The 22,184-nt window shown below is 54.2% G+C and overlaps 1 protein-coding gene and 1 long non-coding RNA gene across 2 annotated transcripts in view; one reads left to right on the plus strand and one right to left on the minus strand.

Annotated features, from left to right (window-relative positions):
• Nucleotides 1-7,667: 7,667 nt before the first annotated feature.
• LOC136299779 (uncharacterized) lies at nucleotides 7,668-8,420 on the minus strand. The gene is made up of 3 exons (XR_010723570.1): nucleotides 8,336-8,420; nucleotides 7,941-8,055; nucleotides 7,668-7,745 (listed from the first exon to the last, which is right to left on the minus strand). It is a non-coding gene; the product is annotated as an uncharacterized lncRNA (long non-coding RNA).
• Nucleotides 8,421-14,319: 5,899 nt separating this feature from the next.
• LRRC75A (leucine rich repeat containing 75A) overlaps nucleotides 14,320-22,184 on the plus strand; it is a 57,107-nt gene continuing 49,242 nt past the window's right edge. The window contains exon 1 of the mRNA XM_066201742.1: nucleotides 14,320-14,851. Coding sequence (XP_066057839.1) covers nucleotides 14,588-14,851 — 264 coding nt within the window. The 5' untranslated portion in view covers nucleotides 14,320-14,587. The remainder of the gene's footprint in view (nucleotides 14,852-22,184) is intronic.

The following is a 22,184-nucleotide window of genomic DNA, read 5'->3' on the forward strand; positions in this document are numbered from 1 at the left end:
TCCCGAGGGGAATCCCTGAGGAGGAATTCCTTGGGACTGAGGGTCTGGAGAGGAAATCCTGGGCCGGGGATTCCTGAGAATGGCGGGGCTGGAGGGGTTTCCCTGCAGACGGAGGGGATGGAGGCGGGTCTGGGATTCCTGAGGGGGATCCCTGAGGATGCAGGGAGGGGATCCTGGAGCGGTGATCCTGGCGGACAAAGGGTCTGGAGTGGGATCCTTGCGATCGGAGCGGGGTCCGTAATCGGGTGTCCCCACTCGGGGTGTCCCTGATGGCGTTGTCCCTGTCACCGAGTGTTCCCGGTGTCCCTGCCCGGGTGTCCCTGTCCGGGTGTCCCTGTCCGGGTGTCCCTGTCCCGGTGTCCCTGTCCCGGTGTCCTTGCCCGGGTGTCCCTGTCCGGGTGTCCCTGTCCCGGTGTCCTTGCCCGGGTGTCCCTGTCCCGATGTCCCTGCCCGGGTGTCCCTGTCCGGGTGTCCCTGTCCCGGTGTCCTTGCCCGGGTGTCCCTGTCCCGATGTCCCTGCCCGGGTGTCCCTGCCCGGGTGTCCCTGTCCCGGTGTCCCTGTCCCGGTGTCCCTGTCCGGGTGTCTCTGTCCCGGTGTCCCTGTCCCGGTGTCCCTGTCCGGGTGTCCCTGTCCGGGTGTCTCTGTCCCGGTGTCCCTGTCCCGGTGACCCTGTCCGGGTGTCCCTGTCCCGGTGTCCCTGTCCGGGTGTCCCTGTCCCGGTGTCCCTGTCCCGGTGTCCCTGTCCCGGTGTCCCTGTCCGGGTGTCCCTGTCCCGGTGTCCCTGCCCGGGTGTCCCTGTCCGGGTGTCCCTGTCCCGGTGTCCCTGCCCGGGTGTCCCTGCCCGGGTGTCCCTGTCCCGGTGTCCCTGTCCCGGTGTCCCTGCCCGGGTGTCCCTGTCCCGGTGTCCCTGTCCCGGTGTCCCTGCCCGGGTGTCCCTGTCCCGGTGTCCTTGCCCGGGTGTCCCTGTCCGGGTGTCCCTGTCCCGGTGTCCCTGTCCCGGTGTCCCTGCCCGGGTGTCCCTGCCCGGGTGTCCCTGTCCCGGTGTCCCTGTCCCGGTGTCCCTGTCCCGGTGTCCCTGCCCGGGTGTCCCTGCCCGGGTGTCCCTGTCCGGGTGTCCCTGCCCCCGTGTCCCTGTCCCGGTGTCCCTGCCCGGGTGTCCCTGTCCGGGTGTCCCTGTCCCGGTGTCCCTGTCCGGGTGTCCCTGTCCGGGTGTCCCTGTCCCGGTGTCCCTGCCCCCGTGTCCCTGTCCGGGTGTCCCTGTCCCGGTGTCCCTGCCCCCGTGTCCCTGTCCCGGTGTCCCTGTCCGGGTGTCCCTGTCCCGGTGTCCCTGTCCCGGTGTCCCTGTCCGGGTGTCCCTGCCCGGGTGTCCCTGTCCCGGTGTCCCCGCTTGGTGGCGGCACGAGCCCGTCCTTTCCCCGGAGCGGGCCCGGATTCCTTCAGGAAGGGCTGGAAAATCGCTCGAACCGCGGCGTTTTCCCATCCCGGTGTTCCCCAGGGGTCTCTCCCCTCTCCAGGGGATGTCCAGGTTTGTGCACTCAGGGCAGGTGTGGGAGTGAAAACGGGGATTTTTCCTGTTTCCAGCTGATGGGGACAGCGAGAGCCGGGAGGTGTCCCAGTGCGGGAGGCATTCCCAGGGCACTGCGGGTTCAGGAGCTGCTCCTCCTGCATTCCTGCTCCCCACCGTGTCCCCCACAGCCTCCAAGCACAGCAGGAGACCGAAACACCTCCCTGACAAAATTCCTTGTCCTTTCATGTCCACCTGTATCCCCAGTAAAGAACAAACCCAGCCCTAGCACCCGGAGTAGGCACGAGGTGTCCCCTGATGAACTCTTTAATTACAAACATTCCTCAGCAGCAGCTGCCTGGGGACAGTCTGGGCAGCGAGGTTGTTTTCCCCAGGTCTTGCTTCCAGGCAGGGAGAGGGTAGAGCAGGAAACTTGTAAGGAATAAATCGGGTTTGTGGATTTCCCCCCATGGAAGCTCAGCCTGGTGAGCACAAAGGCCGAAGCAATCAGACAAACCTTTCCCTGCTGTCGATTAAAGGAGGAGTTCCAGAGGATTTGTTTTTCCTTGTGTAAAGCTCAGCCCCCAGGTCTGGTGCTGGTTCTGGTTACCAAGCCCAGGGTCTGCCCTAACTCAGAAATAAAATCCACAGCGATGTTTGGGGCAGAGAGGTGCTGATTCCACCGTGAGGGCTCAGATCCCTGCCGGCAGCAAGGCTTCACCACTGCCTGAGCAGGACCCAGCTCCGGTGCCTACTTTGCCCGGAAGGCAACGGGAGTTCATTGTTCTTTGGGGGATTTGAGCTTCCCCAGCCCTCCTCCTTTATTCAAAGCCGCGATCCCCGCGTTTCCCGGCCGCGATGGATGCGGGGACTCCCCTCCTCCCTCCCTCCGCGGTGAAGGAAGCCGCTGCTGCCGGGGAGCGAGGCAAACTCCTGTCATCATTTATGGCGCTCCATCGCGCGTGGATAAAACGCTTTGCAGGAATCCTTCCCGAATCCCGGGAGAGCTCCCAGCAGGGAACGCCGCTCCCACAAGGATGTCACCAGGGTGACACCGTCCGCATTCCCAGCGCGGAAGGGATGCAGGGTGTCACGGAGCAGTTTCCAGAGGAAAATCCCTCCCCTCAGGCATGGCCGGGAGTGATGTGGGGAGTGAGGAGCAAAGTGCGGGCTGGGGGGAGCCCACAGGCGGGGGCTGGCAGGGACCCTGGTGACAGTGACAGCGGCTGAAAGGTGTCATTGTCAGCTGAGTGGCAGCAGGAAGGAGCCCCCGGCATCCCCCGGGATTGCTGGAGCTCAGCCCGCCGGGTCCCGCCCGCTTTTGTTCGCCTGGGATCGCTGGACAGGCGCGGGGAGCACGACGGAACCCGTGGGGTGGTTGCCCTGACAAAGCCAGGATCCTTTGGGAAGGCTGAGAACCGGGATCTGGGCACATCCATGGAAAATCAGAGCGCTGGGAGGGCGTAAATGGCACACCCCGGGCAGCATGCGCTGCTGCTGCTGCAGCACCGACACCCCCGAGGCATTTGTGGCATTGAGGCTGCAGAGGGGGAGAAACTGGAGCTGAAACTTCAGAGCTGCCCCAAAATGCAGGATTGGGATATGGGATATGGGATATGGGATACGGGATACGGGATACGGGATACGGGATACGGGATACGGGATACGGGATACGGGATATGGTATGTGGGATATGGGATGTGGGATGTGGGATATGGGATATGGGATGTGGGATGTGGGATATGGGATGTGGGATGTGGGATATGGGATGTGGGATATGGGATGTGGGATATGGGATATGGGATATGGGATATGGGATGTGTGATATGGGATACGGGATATGGGATGTGGGATATGGGATGTGGGATGTGGGATATGGGATGTGGGATGTGGGATGTGGGTTGTGGGATGTGGGATGTGGGATATGGGATGGGATACGGGATGGGCAGGACGTGGCAGCGCTGCTTGCAGGTGCTCAGGGTGGTGGCAGCGCTGTCACCCAGGCGCTGCTCCCCTGCTCTGCCGCCTGCTGCTGGCACCTCCCCTGAGCTGTCCCGAGTCCTGTGCCGATCTGGGAACGTTTCAATCAGCGGATCGGAGCCCCCAGGCGTGGGGAGCGTTGTCCTTTTGGGGCTGACAGGGATGGGGACAGGCTGGGGGAGGCTCTGCTGAGTGGGGTGAGCTGCTGCCTTTGGACAGGATCGGGGGGTTGAGATCAAAGCTCACTGAAACCAACATTCCTGGCCGGGTTGGGCCGCTCTTTTTGTGGTTTATACCCTGCTTTGGGCAGGAGGTGTGTGATACAGCCAGTGCTCTCCACGGTGTGACCTCAGCGGGGTCAGGCGTTTGTGGCTCTTGAGGACAGCACATCTCTGCTGGTCTTGGCCGGATTTTCCTGAGAGCAGCTCGCAGATGTTGATGTTGTTGGGAAGCTCAGGGCTTCCAGAGTTGGCTGGGACAGCCCAGCAGGGGCAGCAGGTTCCTGCTGGAGAGATCTCTCTGCTGGGGCTGTGTCCTCCGGGGCTTTTAGTAATGCTGCCTCCTCCTCCTTTTCTTCTCCTCCTCCTCCTCCTCCTCCTTTTCTTCTCCTCCTCCTCCTCCTTCTCCTTTTCTCCTCCTCCTCCTTCTCCTTCTCCTTCTCCTTCTCCTTCTCCTTCTCCTTCTCCTTCTCCTTCTCCTTCTCCTTCTTCTCCTTTCTCCTTCTTCTCCTTTTCTCCTCCTCCTCCTCCTCCCCCCAGCCTCATTCCCTGAGACACAGCCTCACTGACCATTTTGCCATCGATTGCAAATCCAGATGTGACTTTCTGCCAGGAGATTTTGGGAAATCATCCCTCCCTGCTGCTCTCCCTGCAGGGGGAGGCTGCTCCGGGCCTCGTTCTGCTCATTTCCCCAAAATCAGCCACTTTCAGCCTCCAGCCTGGGGGGTTTCAGCTGTTGCAGGGAGCTGCCAGGAAAGCTGCAACCTTTGGCGTTCCTGGAAATGGGAAACCCTCCCCCGTCCAGCCAGCTCCTCATCCAAAACTCTCCGTGCTCTTAGGAGGGGTTGCTTTTCCTCCCGGCAAGGGGAAGGGTTGGGATTTGTTTGGTTGAACCTCCCGGGAGATGCCAAGAACGTGTTAGAGGGGTTCAATTTCATTTCTTGGGCTTCCAGATGTGCTGGAAGCAGAGGGTGACTCATGAATCCATCCCATGTGGGAATGCTGGGATCTGCATCGTGCCAGGGTGGAGGTCTGGAAGTGGCAGGGGGCATTTTTGAGGCTGTAAAGTGATTTATTTGTTTTATTTGCAAAGAAAAAAAAAACCCTACTTGTAAAAAAAGAGGAAAAAATGTTTATTTGATTTATTTGTAAAGAGATGTAATGGGAAGGCAAAGTGATTTATTTGCTTCCAAAGCCACAACAGAGGAGAACCCTCTCAGCAGAGCCAAAAAGATCATTTAAACCAGGAACCTTCTGTCCCTGGATGGGTTTGGGGTCTGTGTGGGGTGTTTGGCCTTGGTTACCCAGGGATCTGTTACCAGTGGGGTCGTCTCCAGTGGATGGAGGGATGGATGGATGGATGGATGGATGGATGGATGGATGGATGGATGGATGGATGATGGATGATGGATGATGGATGATGGATGGATGGATGGATGGATGGATGGATGATGGATGATGGATGGATGGAGGGATGGATGATGGATGGATGGAGGGATGGATGGATGGATGGATGGATGATGGATGGATGGATGGATGGATGATGGATGATGGATGGATGGATGGATGGATGGATGACAGATGGATGAATGATGGATGGATGGATGGATGGATGGATGGATGGATGGAGGGATGGATGATGGATGGATGGATGGATGGATGGATGGATGGATGGATGGATGGATGATGGATGATGGATGGATGGTAGATGGATGGATGGATGGATGGAGGGATGGATGATGGATGGATGGATGGATGGATGGAGGATGGATGGATGGAGGGATGGATGATGGATGGATGGATGGAGGGATGGATGGATGGATGGATGGATGGATAGATGACAGATGGATGAATGATGGATGGATGGATGGATAGATGGATGGATGGATGATGGAGGGAGGGATGGAGAGATATTCTCAACTAAACCTTGCTCCAAACCCCCAACCCCCTTGGACACTTCCAGGAATGGGGAATCCACGGATTCTCCAGGCAGAGTGAGAGGAATCACCCTCAGGGTGACCCAAAGGGACAATTTCCCCATGGATTTCCTCACTCCAGCTCTTGGCTCTTGTGTAACCTCACAAACCTGCCTCTAAAACACCTGAAAACGTGAACACACCTTGGCAAAATTCTTTTGGGGGCCACAACCAACTGAAATGACTTCCAGGGGCTTTGGCTCTTCTTTCCCAAGGGGCCACAGGTTATCCCAGGTGGAAAAGGAGGGTGAAGCTGGGAATATTCGGTGCAATAAATGAACCAGTTGGGTCTTGAGAAGGCTGAAAATAGCAGCACTGCCCCTGCTCTGCACGTTTTAACACCCTCATCTTCTTACTTGCAAAATCAGCTCTCGGCTGGGGGAGAGAGGGCTTTTATCGAGATTAAGGCTAAGACCAAGCAGGGAAGAGGCCTCTGAGATGCTCAGGACTGTCACCATCTGCTGCTTGATGAGCTTTCTCTTCTCTTTGCTGAACATTTTGTGGCTTTGGGTTAATTTGTGCTGGGGAGGAAAAAAAACCAAACCAATAATCCCAGAGTGTCTGGCTGTGCCAGGGAGAGGTTCTCAGTCCCGGGGAAAGAGGCTCTGGGATGTGGGAAAGCTGGGAAATCATCACTGGGATGAGGGTGATGAGACAGAGAGCCTAAAAATGCTGCTCTGAAAAAGGGTTTGGAGCCTCTGCAAAGCCAAAGGCCCGAGCCATGGATGAGTTTTTGATGTCAGTTTTGCTGAGTCCTGGTGGTTGCTGCTTTTAATTCCTCAAAACTGGAGTCCAGGGACTGCATTTTAGAACGTGGCACCTCCCATTCCGGGGTATTTTTGTGTCCTGAGTGTCCCTGGGATGCTGAGAAATGCAAACAAAAGGGAAAGGGGGAGCAGAGCCACATTTCCCAGCACAGCTTTTATATTTTCCTTAAATTTTAGGTCTAAATTTTGGGTTGTGGCTCACCTGCATAACTCACCTTTTCTTTCTGAATTTTGGATACTCCAAAATCCATTTGGATTCTCTCCGCCTGCATCCTCTCCCTCCTAATCCCATTATTCTTCTCCCTCAAACTGCCTTTTTTTCCCCCTTGTATTCCTCTCCGCTACGTTTGTGCTGTTATTTTCCTGTTGCACCTCTGCTTGTCACGATGAGAGGACAAACAACCCTGGCTGTGCTGAAAAACTGAAACAATCCAGTTATTATTTCAGTTAATATTTGTTCAGTTTTAATATTCAGAATATATTCAGTTAATACATGAAACATTCTGTCATTGGGAGGAGCAGATTCTGCCTTTTGTGGGATCACCTGCAGTCTTGGTGTCCTGTTCCCCCTCCCATTCCTGCCTGTCTGCATTCCCTCGGTTTTTTTTATTCCACCTCTTCATTTTAGGAACACGTTTTCCACCTGGGCTGGATTATTTAGGAATGTTTGGAGCTGCCTCCCTCCCCCTCTTCCCAGGAAAGGAGAATTGGTTGCACAAAGGCTTCGCCCACCCCTCCTTTGGGGCAGCTTCATTGATTTTTCTCCCAGGGAATGGAGCTGTTGGATGTGGAAAAACCAGGAAAAAGAAAAAACACAGGGAAAAAACAGGATGAGGAAGAGCTGGAGCTAAACAAACTCCAGGGATGGAGAATTCTGGGCTAGGAAAGGGAAAATCCTCAGTTCCATCAACTTTCTGAGCAGAGGAAGAAGGGGAGCCCTTGCCAGGGGGTGAAAATGAGCTAAAATTCATCATTTGGGGACTTGGGACTGCTCCCCTGGGGACGGGATCAGGAATTAGGGAGCAGCAGGATGTCACTGCCTGCTAAAACTGCTTTGATAAAACCCCAAAATCAGGTTTTGGGCTGTGGTGGGAGGGGCTGGGCAGCCCTGACCCTGCCAGGATTTGGGGACAAATTCCCTGGAAAATACTCTGCCAGGGAAGGGCTGAGCCAGCTCATCCTGTCCCTGTGTTTGATTATTGCAGGGAAATTAATTTGACACAGGGGATTTTTTTTTTCCTGCTGATTTTCTCCCCTGGATGAGGCTCTATCCCAGAAGGTGGCTTGTTAGGGACAGTCCTGAGAGAGAAAGAAAGCAGGAAAAAAATGAATTATTAAAGAAAAACACAGGGGAATGTTGATTCCAGCTGCCTTCATCCACTCACTTCACCCCAGGAAACTGATAAGGAAATTGGGGGTTCCAAAAGCAGAAAGTTTCCCTCGTGCAAGCAAATGCAAACTTTGATTTATAATGATTATTTTTGAAATACCAACCTGTGGGGTTTTTTTACTCCAGACTGGAAAGAAATGTGATTTGTGATTTAAGCCTCTCTGTGGACAGGAAGTCTTGGATTTCGGTCAGTTTTACCCCATGCTTGAGAGATTTGGGCTGAAAACACAATAGATTTTACTTCTTCCTTCCAAAAGAAGGATTTTTAAGTTTTATGAATAAAGCGTCTGAACAAGGCATCACTTTGGGAAAGTCCAGATTTTGGTGTAGCAGGTGCTGGGATTTTATTCCTGCTTGGAAAACCTTGCTCTTCCCTCTGAACATTTTATTCTCTTAATAAAGGAATTCAGCTTCAACAAAATTAAACCGAGGAGGGTAAAAATTCTGCCATTAAACCAAGGCTGGGCTGTTAGGCTGGACATGGTGGGGTTTGTTTCACCTGAGAGTTTAAGCCTAAACCTTGTAGTCTTTGGAATGAAAACATTCCCTTCATCCTGGAGAAATCCAGCCAGGGAACATCCCCAATCCAAACCCCCACGATCCAAAATCCAGCTGGAACAACGAGGATTTATTTTCCTCTGCTGCCCTCCCCCTCCCATCTGCATTTCAGTGAGCAGCAGGTGAGAGGTCTTTAAAATTATTATTATCGACCATTTTAAACCCTTGGGGAGGGGCTGCACTTTCCTCTCCTGCTGGGAATTCAGCCTCCAGGTGCAGGGGGTGAAGGAAAACCAAGTTTTAAACTTTTTTTTTTTCTCCCCCCCACCCCAGCCTGGGCAGCAATGAGAAGGCCGAGCAGGAGGGTTTTTAAGCAGCTTTGCACAAATAGGATTTGGAGCAGTTCTGGATAAACAATCCCGGAGTTCAGCCCCTCCTGCTCAGCCCCGGGCTGGGGAGAGCTGATTCGGGGGATTTTGTTCCCCCCACACTGACATTTGGGGCTGCGCCTCTTTGGAAAGGGATCCGGGCTGCTTTCACCTGGGATTTGCCGGGAAAGGATCTTGGGAAAGGGATCCTGGCAAAATGACCCTAGGAAAGGGATCGTGGGAAAGAAATCCCGGTAAAGGGATCATGGAAAAGGAATCTTGGAGAAAGGATTCTGAAAAAGTAATCCTGGCAAAGGGATCCTGGAAAAGTAACACTGGAAAAGGGATCCTGGAACCATGAGGCTGGAAAAGGGATACTGGGAAGGGATCATAGAAAAGTAATGTTGGAAAAGGGAATTTGAAAAAGTAACCCCGGCAATGGGATCCTGGGAAAGTGGTCTTGGGAAAGTGATCATGGAGAAGGGATCTTGGAAATGGATCCTGGAAATCCTGGGATGCACAAAACTCCAGGAAAAATCCAAGGATGCTTCCCAAAGCATTGGCTCCCAAATCCAGGCTGCACAAAGCCGCAATTCCCCACCCCACTGCTCCCTGCCCTTTTTCCCTGCAGCCCAGAGAGAATTCCCCCAGGAATTTCCAATCCTGCTGGAAGGGAAGCAAAGGGTGGCTTTTCCAGACGACTCCAGAAAAATGCCTGGCAGCTTTAACCTCGCGCTAAACAACTTTAGGCCAGCGTGTAAACAGACTTTGGGATTTATAAACTCGGGCTGCAGGCCCTGGAGCCGCCCCTGAGGGGAGGATGGATCCTTTCCAGCAGCCGCAGGGAGTTTGGGGTTTGCCCAGGGCTCAGGTTTGAGCTTGGCTGGGAATGTTGTGCGTGGGAAATCCTGGGGGGGAGAGGAGGAAAGCACCCGAATTTGGGGAAAACGAGGTTGGAGAAGTGTTTGTTGTGGGTTTGACACGCAGGGGTAGGGAGGGTCCTGAGGGATCAGCTGGGATGCACCTTGTGGGATCCATCGTTCCACGAGGATCCCTTTCCAGGATCTCTCTGCCAAGATCACTTTTTCACAATCCCTTTTCCAGGATCTCTTTTTCCCAGCATCCCATTGCCAGGATTACTTTTCCAGAATCCCTTTTCCAGGATCCCTTTTCATGATCCCTTTGCCAAGATCCTTTTCCAGGATCCCTTTCCAGGACCACAGGCAAACCTCTCCACAGCCCATCCCTTTGGATTGAGGGAACCCTCCTGGACCCAAATATTTTTCTCCTCTTCTGATTGGATTAAATGACTAAGCACTCCTTCATGGCCAAAAAACACAAACCAACAAACAAACAACCAACTCTCCAAAGCCTAGACCAAGAAATTCCCCCCACGGATTCTCTGGGAAATCAGTAAAACCTTTGCTGGAATTTCAAAGAAAATTTCATGAAAAATCCCAATTTCCGTCTGTGGCAGCGGATTTGCTCGGAAGGGGATGTGGATTTGCTTTGATTGTTAATTCTTTTCTTCTAAAAGTGTTTGTACTTGTTCAGTTGTTTCAGTGCCATGAAAGGGATGAGGTGCAGCCAATGAATAATTAAGAAGGAAATTTTCCACGTGGCAGTTTGGGCATTTTGGCAGCTCTGTCCCCTTGCCTGTGGTCACTTTTTCCCCTGGTACCCACGTGGGGAAAAGTTTGTTTTCCTCCTCCCTGACCCCTCCGTGACCCTGGGCCCTGCTGGGATGAGATGCCAGAGCTCAGGGCAGATTTCAGGACTCTGTTGCAGCAATATTTCTCTGGCTGCTCAGGTTCCCCTTTGCTTTGGGGATTTTTTTTTCAATTCCTCTCCCTTTTGCAGCTGAGGCCAAATGCAGGGAATTAATTCAAAGGTGAACACAGGAAGATTTCACCCTCTGCCAGGAGGAGACTTTAATGCTTCCACCTGAGATCCTTTCATTTCTCCTTCCAAACACCTCTCATGTGATGCTTTTTATCATTTTATTGCCCCCTTTAATCTGGAGTTTAGTTCATCTGCAATTACATCTCGCAGCATTTCAACCCTGCCTGGCTGTCAGAGCCCAATTGAATCAGGCTTGGGATGAGGATGGCTTTCTGTCCTTTTAAAATCACATTTTTCAATTTGGCCTCCTTCCCCAGAGATTGCTGGGACTCGCTGCTCTCCTCTGGCTGCGTTTGCTGGGGTCTTACAGTAAGGTTGATTTTTTTAAAAATTTCTTTTTGGAGGGAGAGATAAAAATCACATTCACTCTGGGATTCCTTTAAATGCCAGAGTGAAAGCAATATTTCCCTCGGTCTTTTTCACACGGTGAGCAGCACCAGCCTGGATCTAATGCTGATATTAAAAATTAATCCAAATTATTCCATCCCTATCAACAATAATTGGGAATTCCTGGGCTGCCCTTCAAAGCAGGAGGATTTGATGAGAGGCAGAGTTTGGTCCCAGCTCAATCTCTGGTTTGAATGAGCTGCCAGAAACTTCCCCCCCCAAATCTGTCAGGTGAGGAAAAACCCTGAATTCCAGGGGTTTTTATGCTTGGGTGTCCTCAGGTGCAGTGTGAGAGCTCCTCCCTGTTTGTTTGTTTTTTTAATTTTATGATTTGTTTGTTTGTTTGTTTTTGGTGTGTTTTTGGGGGGGTGTTTGGTTGGTTGGTTGGTTTGGGTTTTTTAGGGATTTTTAGGTTTTTCTTTTTTAGTTTTTCCCCCCATGGCTTTGTCCCGTGTGCTATAAATAAGCCCAGGAGCATGGGTGAACTCTCTGCCCTGCTGGCAGAGGTGTCAGGAGGGCAAAGGTTGGGGTTTATTTATTTACTCAGGGCCGTGGTTGCTGCACAAAACCCTCTCCTTGGCCTGGAGCCCTTTGGGCTGAGCTGCCCCTCCTTTGGGGAGGAGATCTGTGGCTCCAGAGTGCCCCATCCCACTGGGATCCCGAGGGGATGGGGACGGAGGGGTCCCACAGTGCATGGAGGGGCCTGGAGAGGTTCCTGCAGCCTCTGCTGACGAGGCTGGGCAGGAGCAGCCGGTTAGAAAGGGGCTGAAAATGCACAAAATGCCTTTTTGAGAGTGGTGGGAAGCCAGGGATGAGCTGGGTTTGGTCCTCCACGTGCCTCGGGGGCTGAAAATCCACAAAATGCTTTCTTGAGAGTGCTGGGAAGTGGCTGGATTTGGTTCTCCGCATCCCTCAGGACCTGAGGGCCCTTCTCCCTCCATCCTGGGTGGGATGTTCTGTTTTTATGGCCGTGCCACTCCGGAGGAGGTTCTGAGGGGAGCAGGGATCTCAGCCCTGCCTGGGCTTTCCCTTTTCTGCTGCTTCTCCACTCGAATGCTTTTGTTGGAGAGGTGAGCTGACCTTGCTGGCTCCTTGCTGCTCCACAGACTGAGAGGTGTGAGGGCAGAACAGGCTCTGGGGTGAACCTTGAGGATTTTGGGGCTGGGAGCACCTTCCCTGCCAGCCCCTGTGTGTGTCAGCAGGACTGGGGCTGTGGCTGCACGAGGGTTTTGGGGCCCAGTGTCAGGCTCCAGGTGTGAAATGAAGCTCCATCCAGTTGGGGTTTTTGCACACAGAGCCTTGCAGGGCCACATTTTGCCATATTTGTCCCCAAAGGGAGGGGCTGCGGGGGGAAATGCTGCTGCAGAGGTGTCACCACCCCTGCCCAGAGCCTCCTTGGGGACAGTGGCTGCCTGTCCCTGCCTCCTCAGGGGACATTTACTGCCAGGTGAGGGCTCCGGTGAAGGGCCCAGGGGGATTTGTACCCCAACATCTCCCCCCTCTCTGTGAGCCATACAAACCCCCCTGATGGCTTTACTGATCATTTGTTGAATGCATTGGTGCAGACAATTAGTAGCACAACTCTTATTATGATGGTTAAAATGTATAAACCCATTTGTGAAAGCTCTTTCATCCATGATGTTAAATTCCACTTATCAAATAGGTTAAATTCCACTTATCAAATAGGATATCTAAGCAGGTCCTATCATCAACTCTAATTTCTGACACACCTTCCTTTAGTTGTTTCCTGCTCCTAGGGATGGATTCTGAGTGATCAGATAAATTCATACAACACCTCCCTCCAAAACCTTCACACCCATGGCCATGTGCTCACAAAGGGAAACCAACACACACTCGTGGTTTCTTGGCTTGCCTGTTTCCTCCTCTGGCTGGACTCGCTGTGGCTGAAGTGCAATGCAGTTTTTGGCCCCTGAGCTGTGTTTTTTGGGGAAGACACCCAGCTCTCGTTGTGTTTTTGACTCATGTGTGGCACAGCTCTGTAAAGCAGAGCCAAACCCTGGTGAAGTCACTGGGGCTCTGTGTTGTTCCCGTGGTCTGTGGATCAGAACGAGTTTTAGAAACAATTGCAGGGGCCTGCAGCTCGTTGGTGGTGGAGCAGAGCTGCCTTTTATCCACCACAGTGACATGGAATTTGTGTGTTCGTGCATGTGCCATTCCACGGGATGCAGAGAGGCAGAAACCTCTCATGTGGGATTCTTTTTTAAAAGAAAAAAAAAAAAAAAGATGTCTGTGTTGGAAACCATCCCCTCCCATCAGGAGAGGGTGCGAGGCCACAGCTGGGGCCTCATCACCCCAAAGCTGATCCCTCCCGGGCATTTCTGGAGCAACCTGTGTCCTGCAGCAGGTGAGCAGAGCCCAGCTGGAGGAATTGTTCACCCCGAGCTTTATCCAAGGGCTTCAATCCGTGCCCGGAGCCCGGCCAGGAGGGATCAGGAGTGATGGAATATCGATGGAATATCGATGGAATATCGGCTGGAAGGAGCAGCACGGGCAAGGGAGGGGTGGGAGCGCTGGATGGGGACGGGGAGGAGGCACAGGTGGTGACTCCCAGACGGGCAGCAGGGCTGCAGGTGAGGGAGGTGAGATGTTCAGGAGCAGCCAGGCTCGGTGTGGCAGGAATGGAGCGCCGGCATCACCCGCAGGGCACAAGCTGCGGGGAGGGATGTCCCCCGCCCTGGGCACATCCCAGCGCCTGCAAATCCCCTGGGAGATGAGGCTCCGGCGGGAATCCCTCCCGGGGAACCCCGGCGGGGATACCCCCGGCCTCCCTGCCCGGAGCATCCCCCGCGGGGCGAGCAGAGCCCCCAAACCCGCGGGGAAGGAAGGAAGGACGAGCCCCGTCCTGCTGCGGCTTCCTCCGCAAGCCCTGCCTCGGTGCACGGTGCCCGCCCCCGGCCCTCCCCCGGCTCTCCCCGCTCCGAGCACCCCGAGCCGGCCGGGCCGAGCCGCGCCTCCTCCGGGGGAGCCCCCTGAGCGCAACAGTTGCCCCCAAACCTCGGCCGCCGCCCCTCCCTAGACCCGGGGGACCCCCGGGGGACCCCCCGGCACCGGCCGGAGGCTGCGCGGAGGAGCCGCCCGGAGCCGCTTCGCCGAGCCAGCGCCGCTCGCAGCGCCCGGAGCTCGCCCGGAGCTCGCCCGGATCCGGCGGTTCTGCCTCTCCCGGCCATGGAGAGCAGCGGAGGGGCCGCGCCGCGGCTCCTCCCGGCCGGGCTCAGCCGCTCCATCCTCCGCCTTCGGCAGCGGAGCCGCCCCGCTGCCGGGCAGCGACAGCACTGCTGAGCCCCCCCCCCCCCCCCCCCCGGCCCCATCCCGCATCCCCCCGACCCTCCCGGGCATCCTCGGAACCTCCCGCGCATCCCCACCCTTTGTGCATCCCCTCAACCCCCTCTGTGCATCCCAAAACCCCTTTGTGCATCCCCTAAACCCCTCTGTGCATCCTCGAAACCCCTTTGTGCATCCCCAAACCCCTTTGTGCATCCCAAAACCCCTCTGTGCATCCCCTAAACCCCTCTGTCCCCTCGGCCCCGCCGTGTCCCCCCTTGCATGCCGCCCCCGGGCTGCGGGAGCCGCGGGCCATGGGCACCAAGCAGACCAAGGGCTGCCAGCCGGGCAGCGCCGGGGAGAGCCCCCCGGGCCACCACCGCAAGAAGGTGGCAAGCAGGGAAAGGGGCGATTTCCTGGCTTCCCTGGTGGCCAAGTCCGGAGAGAAGTTCGGGAAGGGCGCCGGCCCCGGCTTGCCCCCGTACCACCGGAGGATCTGCATGATCCAGGACATGCTGCTGCTGGTCAAGCAGGGCAGGCAGGAGGAGGCCACGGAGCTGCTGAAGAACCTGCGGCAGGTGAGGATGGGCGGCTTTCTCCCGGGGAATGGGAAGGAAAAGACAGTTTGGGAGCGACTCGTGCTGCTTTCGAAAGCCTGGTGGCCGCGCTGCGCTTCGGCGGGTCCGACTTTCCGTGGTGTAATTTTGGGGAAGTGGCTGAGGAGCTGCAGGGTGGTCAGGGTGTCTCAGAGGGGGAAATACCCCCAGGGAGGTGCTTTGCGTTGTCTGCAGCGAGGAAAAGCTGCCTCGGTGCATTTTTTCCCTCCTTCCCTTCCTCGCCGGCGCCGGTGGCTCTGGGATTTGCAGCCTGCTCCAAGTGGTTCCCAACTCAACTTTCCAAAAAGTTTGGTGTTTCGAGCAGCTCCGTGAAAGCGCCGAGGCAGTTGGAGCTGGCAGCTTTTGAGAAATCAGCTCTTTTCTTTCTGGCTCAGAAATACCCAGAGCTGGCAGCGTCGCTTTTTTATCTTTTTTGACTCACCATCGCCTGGTGGAGTTTTTTGGTTTTTTGCTGGTGTTGACTGGGGCTGGGAGAAACGAGACGCTCTGGGGGAGTGAGAAATTAATTGCAAGGGAGCCCGAGACCTTTCGCCTTGAAAAATCTGTTTGAGCTGGGCATTAGCTTGGGAAGCAACAGGACGGAAAGTTGCTGTGAGCAAACAGAAAAGCAAATTAGCATTTAATCTTTCCTGCTGATAGGTGCTGATAAAAACACCCGAGCGCTGGGCGTTCTCAAGGCTCTGGGGCGCGCAGGGCTTGGAGGAGCAGCGAGTTTTCCATGCAAACCTCCAGCAGATCCATCTCCCAGCTCGGCTTTTCTCCCTCAGCTACTCGGTGTAACCAGTTCTGCCACCCGGGGAAAAGCTGCTCAGATCTCTGCTGGGCATCGGGAGCTCCTTTCGTGCCCTATATTCCGTCCATGGGACTGGTTTTCTTTTGGGGTTTTGTGTTTGGGGTTTGCTGCTAGCTTTTTTTTTTTTTTTTCCCCTATTAGCATTTCCCACCCACCTCCCCCCACACACACCCATTTTCTGGTCCAAGTCACTTTTCAGGGAGTGTTGTTTGGAGCACGTCCCCATTCAGCCCGTTTCCATTTACCCCTCTGCCCTGCAGGTCTGGGATTATCTTTAGAGCAGCCCAGCTGAGAAATCAGAACTCTTTCATGTGATTTGTGGGGTTTTTTTATGGAAAACTCTCCCCACTTTCAACTTCGGGATAAAAAAAAAAAGTTGTGGGTTTCACTCTTCCCGAGGTGAATGTGCTGCCTCTGTGGGAGTGGGGGACAGAATTCCTTGGGACAGTGACCTCTCCATCTGGGATCTGTGTGGCCGTGGGGGCTGAGTTGGGCACCAGATCAGAGCCCAAAAGTTGCACCCTCTCAGCCACGCCAAATCTTTATCGCTGTCGCAGCCCATTGGAGCTGGCAGAAGGGCAGGTGCTAATTTTAGAGGGTGTTTATCTCAAACACCTCCCCAAAAAATAAATCTTGGGGCCTGTGAAGTGCCAGCAATCACTCTCAAGTTCTCCCTGGCTCTGGACTGGTTTTTCTCAGCCATGCTCAGGTCTGTCCTCGCCCTCTGTGCAGAGTGAGCTGGGATGTGTCACAGTGGGTGCCCCGATGACAAACCTGAGCACGGGGGAGCCCTCTCATCTCACTGGAGACTGGGAGGGAAAAAAAAAAAAAAAGCTAAAAATCAATCTTAAACTGCTGGGGGAAGGCAAGGAACCTGTTACAGTCAGGTGCATCTCTGTGAGTGTCTCTGAAGAGCTCGCTCTGATAGAATTTATCTTAGAGTGTCAAAATAGAGCACATTTTGTCCTAGATACTATAATAGACTCCAAGCAGGTTTTCAATGAGGTGATATTAATCCCTGCCTCCAGGGAGGGAATGTGGGATGCCCCACTGAACAAATCTGGGCTTTTCCAGCTGCTGGATTTTGGGAGGGGATGTTTTAGGAAGGCATTGGTGGCTCTGAGGGACCATTTGGGTTGTTCCCACTCCAGGAGGAACCTTCCAGAGCTGAGCTTTTGGGGTGTCTGAGCCTGAAAGCGAGGATTTGGGGAGAACGATGAGCTTCCCCTGGTGGAAAGGGGTGGATGGATGAGCCTGGTGGGGCAGAGACTTTTCCCTGAGCCATTTTTAGGGTGGGACTGTGGCTGGTCCGTTGTGTGATGCTGCTGCTGTAAAACTGGGCAGTTTTCCAGCAAAATTGGGGTGTTCCAGCAAACCCAGTGCCCTGGTGCCCAGCTCTCAGCAGAGATTTTTTTTAAATCCCAGGCATTTAGGTCACAGGGAGCCTTTCCACTGACTCCAGCCAGCTTTGAAGTCAGCCCAGCGTGCTGGTGAGGGGTGGGTGACAGCATCCCTGCCTTTGGAGAGGCTCCATGATTTTTTTTGGAGCAGGATGAGCACACAGCCAGAGCTGAGAATCTTTATTTTTCAGATCTCTGTGCCATAACACCCTGCCCTACCCACCCACTACAAGACAAGGTTTGGAGGGTTTTTTTTTGCTCCCACAGAAGGTGTGTTTGTTAACCAGGGCAGGGCTGCAATCCTGTATTTTAAAGCTGCTGGAGCACGTCCAGCCCTGCCACTGGCACCAATGTCCACTGTGGCCTTTGCATTCCACTCATTTATTTCGATTTATTTAGAATTTATCCATCCTTCTCCCTCCCCTGAGGTGGGAGCCATGCTGTTCTCCTTCCAGGCTCCTGTAAGGATTCATTTGTGTTTCTGGGAATGCCTGGAGGTTGCAAACAACTAGAAAATACTGAGATACAGAGTGAGGGTTTTTTTCTTTAAATATAAAAAGCGTGAAGATCTGACAGACTTTGCCTCCTCAGAGAGGTCAGCAGTGGTCTCTGGTGTGGAGGCAATTTGATCCCGCTGCCTGCCCCCAAAATAACACTCCAGCTCTTCCTGCTGCCAGCAGCCATTCCAGAGGGTTTGTGCTCCTCTGGCACAGCCAGGCTGATTTCACATCGAGCTCCTGACACACACAATACTCGTTTCTTTTCCCTTCTCTCTGCCCTGGAGCCCAAACCCTGCACTGCACAATTCAAATCCCCCTAAATCCCAACAAGTGCCTGCTGCTCCCCTTGGCCGAGGTGTTTTCCCTCACGCTGCTGCAGGGGGGATCCTTCTGGCATAAATGCAGTGGAAAGACACTGAAATAACGAACCTTTTGGTTTAGGCTGGCGGTGGGGGTTGCCAGAGGCTTGCTGGTCACCTGGAGGGAGCTGCTGGCCTTCCGTAGAAGTAATTCCTGCACGGAATAACTTGGAATTGATCTGCCATGAAGTGACTTCCTGGGTTCACCTGGCAGCATCTTCTGTGCTTTGCAACAAGGAGCTGCTACAGGGAGAGGTTAAAAATTGAATTAATTCAGGGTGTCCAGCAATTGGGACACGGAAATCCACTCTCAGACCCTCAGGTGGGAGAATTCCAGCTCCACTATTGCCAGTACCACCAGCTGCAGAGGCAGGATTGGTTTTTATGTTCCGGAGCGTGGCACTTTTTATTTTCACTCTTTTTTTTTTTTTTTTTTAAATTATTTTTTCTTTTCACCCCCAAACTCTCGAGTTTCAGTGGTTAGGGCGGCCAAGCCCTGTCAGTATATTAAATTCTGGGAGTGTCCCTCCTGCTGGGGAGAAGATTTGTAAAACAAAGCATGTTTTCCTCCTCCCCGGCTGCCAAACGGATCGCTTTTCCCAGGCGAAATGGGGAAGCGCTTCCCAGCACATTACGTCGCACTCCAGGAATTTGCCATTGGTTATGGGCTCGACCTGGAGCTTTCGCTGCTGCTCTGGGGCTGGTGGGAGAGGGGAGGAGGAGGAGGAATCCGGCAGATCTGAGCATCATCTGCACGGGGCAGGTGAGCCGCAGTTCCAGGAATCAAATGGGGGAAAGGGGGACAAAGAAAGCAAAGGGCAGCAATAAATTCCGGGGTGCTGAGCGTGGCCACGAGCCAAATGCCAAGGTCCAGGGTGTGGCACCACCTGCGAGGTGGATTTTCTGCCGTGCCAGCCTGGGATGGGCAGGGGAAAGGGGTCAGGGCCCCCCCAAGGGCAAAAACACCACCAAAATCCCGATGGCAGGAAAGGGCTGGGAGCAAAGGTGCTCATTATTATCTTTGGAGCAGCCCAGCTGAGAAATCAGAACTCTTTCATGTGATTTGTGGGGTTTTTTATGGAAAACCCTCCCCGCTTTCAACTTTGGGATAAAAAAAAAAGTTGTGGGTTTCATTTTTCCTGAGGTGAATGTGCTGCCTCTGTGGGAGTGGGGGACAGAATTCCTCGGGACAGTGACCTCTCCATCTGGGATCTGTGTGGCCGTGGGGGCTGAGTTGGGCACCAGACCAGAGCCCAAATGTCGCACCCTCTCAGCCACCAAACCCTGTGGCAGCCCCGTCCTGGCTGTGATCCCGGCTGGCATCGCTGGGGTTTATCCCACAGACATTCCCTGCTCTGGGTGCAGCTGTGCCCCTGCCCCATCCCAGGCTGAGCCCTGGATTTTTCCAGAGGGTTTTTTTTTTCCAGCCAGAGGTTGTGGGGAACGAGACACGACCTGAGCAGCCTGGGGACTGTGTGGCACAGGGATGTTTTATTAATTAATGATGAATATCTCCATTGTAAGAGGGACTTGACCGGTGGGGATAGTAAAACACCAAAAAAAAAAAAAAATTAAAAATACTGATGGAGACAGCTCACCTCGGGCTCCTGTGACTTCATTGAGACACAGGAGCAGAGAAAAAAATCAAATAGACTTTGAGGCTGGACTCTGTGCTTGCTCCTGGTCCTGTGCCACAGGGCAACGTTCCCATGGAATGGGAATTCCTGGGAATGCTGGAGGAGCTCAGCACTGCTGTGTTTCCCCCCCAGGTGAAAACCTGCTCCCTTCTCCTGCTCAGCTGAGCCAGCCTGGGGTCTCTGGGCTCCTCCCAGCCCGTGAGTGCCAGCAGGGGACAGGGAGGAGGAATTTGGCAGGATTGGGGTTGTTTTTGCTCAGGTGGGGGCTGCTGGGGCTGAGGGAGGGCCCTGCAGCTCCGGGCAGGGCAGGGTGGAAGTTGGGTAAGCCTGGCCTGAGCGGGGTGGCTTTGGGATGAACACCCATTTCCTCTGCCTCAGGCTGCTGATGAAACCCCACCGGTGCTCCCCACAATCCTTCTTAACCCTCAGGCTGCTGGAGGCAGTGACAACAAATACCTCGGGCAGTGCTGGGGTGTTTCCTGCCCCGAAAAGGGTCTCTGGTGTTCCCTCCGTGCCCCCAAACCCCGCTCTGGTATAAGATGCTCCTCACAGGCACCTTTGCCTCCTTCCCATCCTTCTGCTCTTTTCCCATCCCCCGTGGGATTTGCAGGTGGATGTGATGGGATTTCATCATTTAATGAACCCCCTGGAAGGGGGGGGAGCTGCTGCTCCTCCTGGGGAAATGTGATTTTAGGGGGAGAGGAAGGCTGGGAGAGGTGGGATGTGAGATGAAGTGGGGGCTGGGTTAGGCTGGGCTCTGTGCTGTGGGCACCTGGAACAGAGGCTCAGGCCCTGCCTGTGCCCTCAGTGAGACAGAGATCTCGGAGCTGGCAGAAGTTAATTGTTCTTGTTCCACCTCAGCCGCTGCTCAGCACTTTCTCTGTTTATGTAAGAGCAGGAATGTGTCTTTTCTTCCCCCCCAGGCTCTGCTGTTCTCACACCTGATGTGAAAAGCAGCAGCTCGGGGCTGCAGACAGCCTGGCATGCACCTTTTTTTCCCCCTTTTTATCTTGCTTCAGCCTGTGAGGATGTCTCCTCTCTGGCAGCGGGGGTGTGAGGGCTGTGTGGGCAGAGCCCTCCCTGCACATCCCAGGGCTCTGCAATGGGGGGTGATGCACCCCAAATTCAGCGTGTTGGAGCTTCAGCCTTTGATGTGTTGGGGGATTTGTGGCTGTGGCCTTCTCTTAGCTGAGGGAGGTGGTTATATATTAATATTCATTTCATTCTCCTACAAGCGATGTGGAATTTTTTTTTTTTTTTTTTTTTAGTATTCAACATCTTCAGGTCCTGGCCAAATGCCCGATATGATTTAATGCCTGATTCCATTTCTCTTTCTCTGTGTGTCTCAGCCTCCATCTCTTTCAAATTTTGGAGAAAAGATCACTGCGTGGTAAATTTAATCTCGCCTCTAAAAGGAAAAGCAAATTGTCCTTCCCATTCCTCTCCAGGCCGAAGGTTTTAGCTCCAATTACTCCTGGCTCTGACCTTGCTGCTTGGAGAGCAGGAGCCGCTTGGAGCTTTCCAGCCTTCTCAGATCTTTTCGAGATTCTTTATCTTTCAGACTTGGTGTCTTTCAAAGTCGGAGGCGCTTCCTTTGTGCCAGGCTTTGAGCTCTGGAGAGAGCCCGGGCACGCAGCAGAGCCCAGGGCAGGGAGCTGCCTTTTCCTCATGCTTTTGGCTATCTCAGTGGAGATCTCACCCCTCAGGGCCTCTTGATATCACAGTAACCTTCCCAGAGTCCTGGCTGTGCTGCTCTGCAGAGCAGGACTCGGGTTTGGTATTGGTGAGGGGATTTCTTTATTTCTTTATGAGATGTTTCTGCGTTTTCTGGCATTTCCAAAATCCTCGTTGGCCCATGGAGGTTTTTCCTCGAGGTCTGCTCCTCCCCAGCCCTGGATCCTGCTGCTGGCTGCTGCTTTCAGTCCCTGCATGTCCCCTTTGCCTCTGGGGTTGGTTTCTGAGCAGCTTTCCAGCCCAGTTCCTGCTCCCACTGCTGCTGCCCATTCCCCTGAGCGCTCCGGGATTGCGTTTAAGGAGATTTCAGCCAGGCACTGCCTAGCAGCAGCATTAATTCCAGTTCTAACAGCACTTGTGTTGAAATGAAGGTTGGTTAATTAAAGGGGAGGCCGAGAAGGCAACCTGGAGCAGGAGCCTGGAGTGGGTTTTTTGGAGGATAGGGATTTGTGTGCTGGGTTTTGCAGCCCCTTGCTTTCTGCTTAGCCACAGAAAGTGAGGAAATGGGTGTCAAGGACACGACCTGCAGCCCTGTAGGAGGTGCAGCTCTGTTTTCTGCCCTCCAGCACACAAAACACACCGAGGTGAGTGAGCTCTGTCTGTCTCTCCCCCACCCCAAGACACGATACTAAATCCTCCTCGAATGGTTCCTGTGCCTTCATCTCTCTGTGCAGAGATTCCCTGCTGGAAGAGCACAGGGCTTCGAGCCAAACTGGGAGCCCCAGTCCCATGGCTGGGAAATTCCCAGAGCTGCCTCTACCCCTGTCCCAGGGGATGCTTAAACTGAGCCCACTCCGGGGCTGGGAGCAGATAATTCCTGCCTTGTTCCGCAGGGCTGTTCCCTCACCCTCCACGCTCCCCAAGGCCAGGA

Source organism: Chamaea fasciata, unplaced genomic scaffold (genome assembly GCF_029207755.1).
Source record: "Chamaea fasciata isolate MVZ Bird 193981 ecotype frontalis unplaced genomic scaffold, bChaFas1.0.hap1 SCAF_21, whole genome shotgun sequence".
Taxonomy (NCBI): domain Eukaryota; kingdom Metazoa; phylum Chordata; class Aves; order Passeriformes; family Sylviidae; genus Chamaea; species Chamaea fasciata.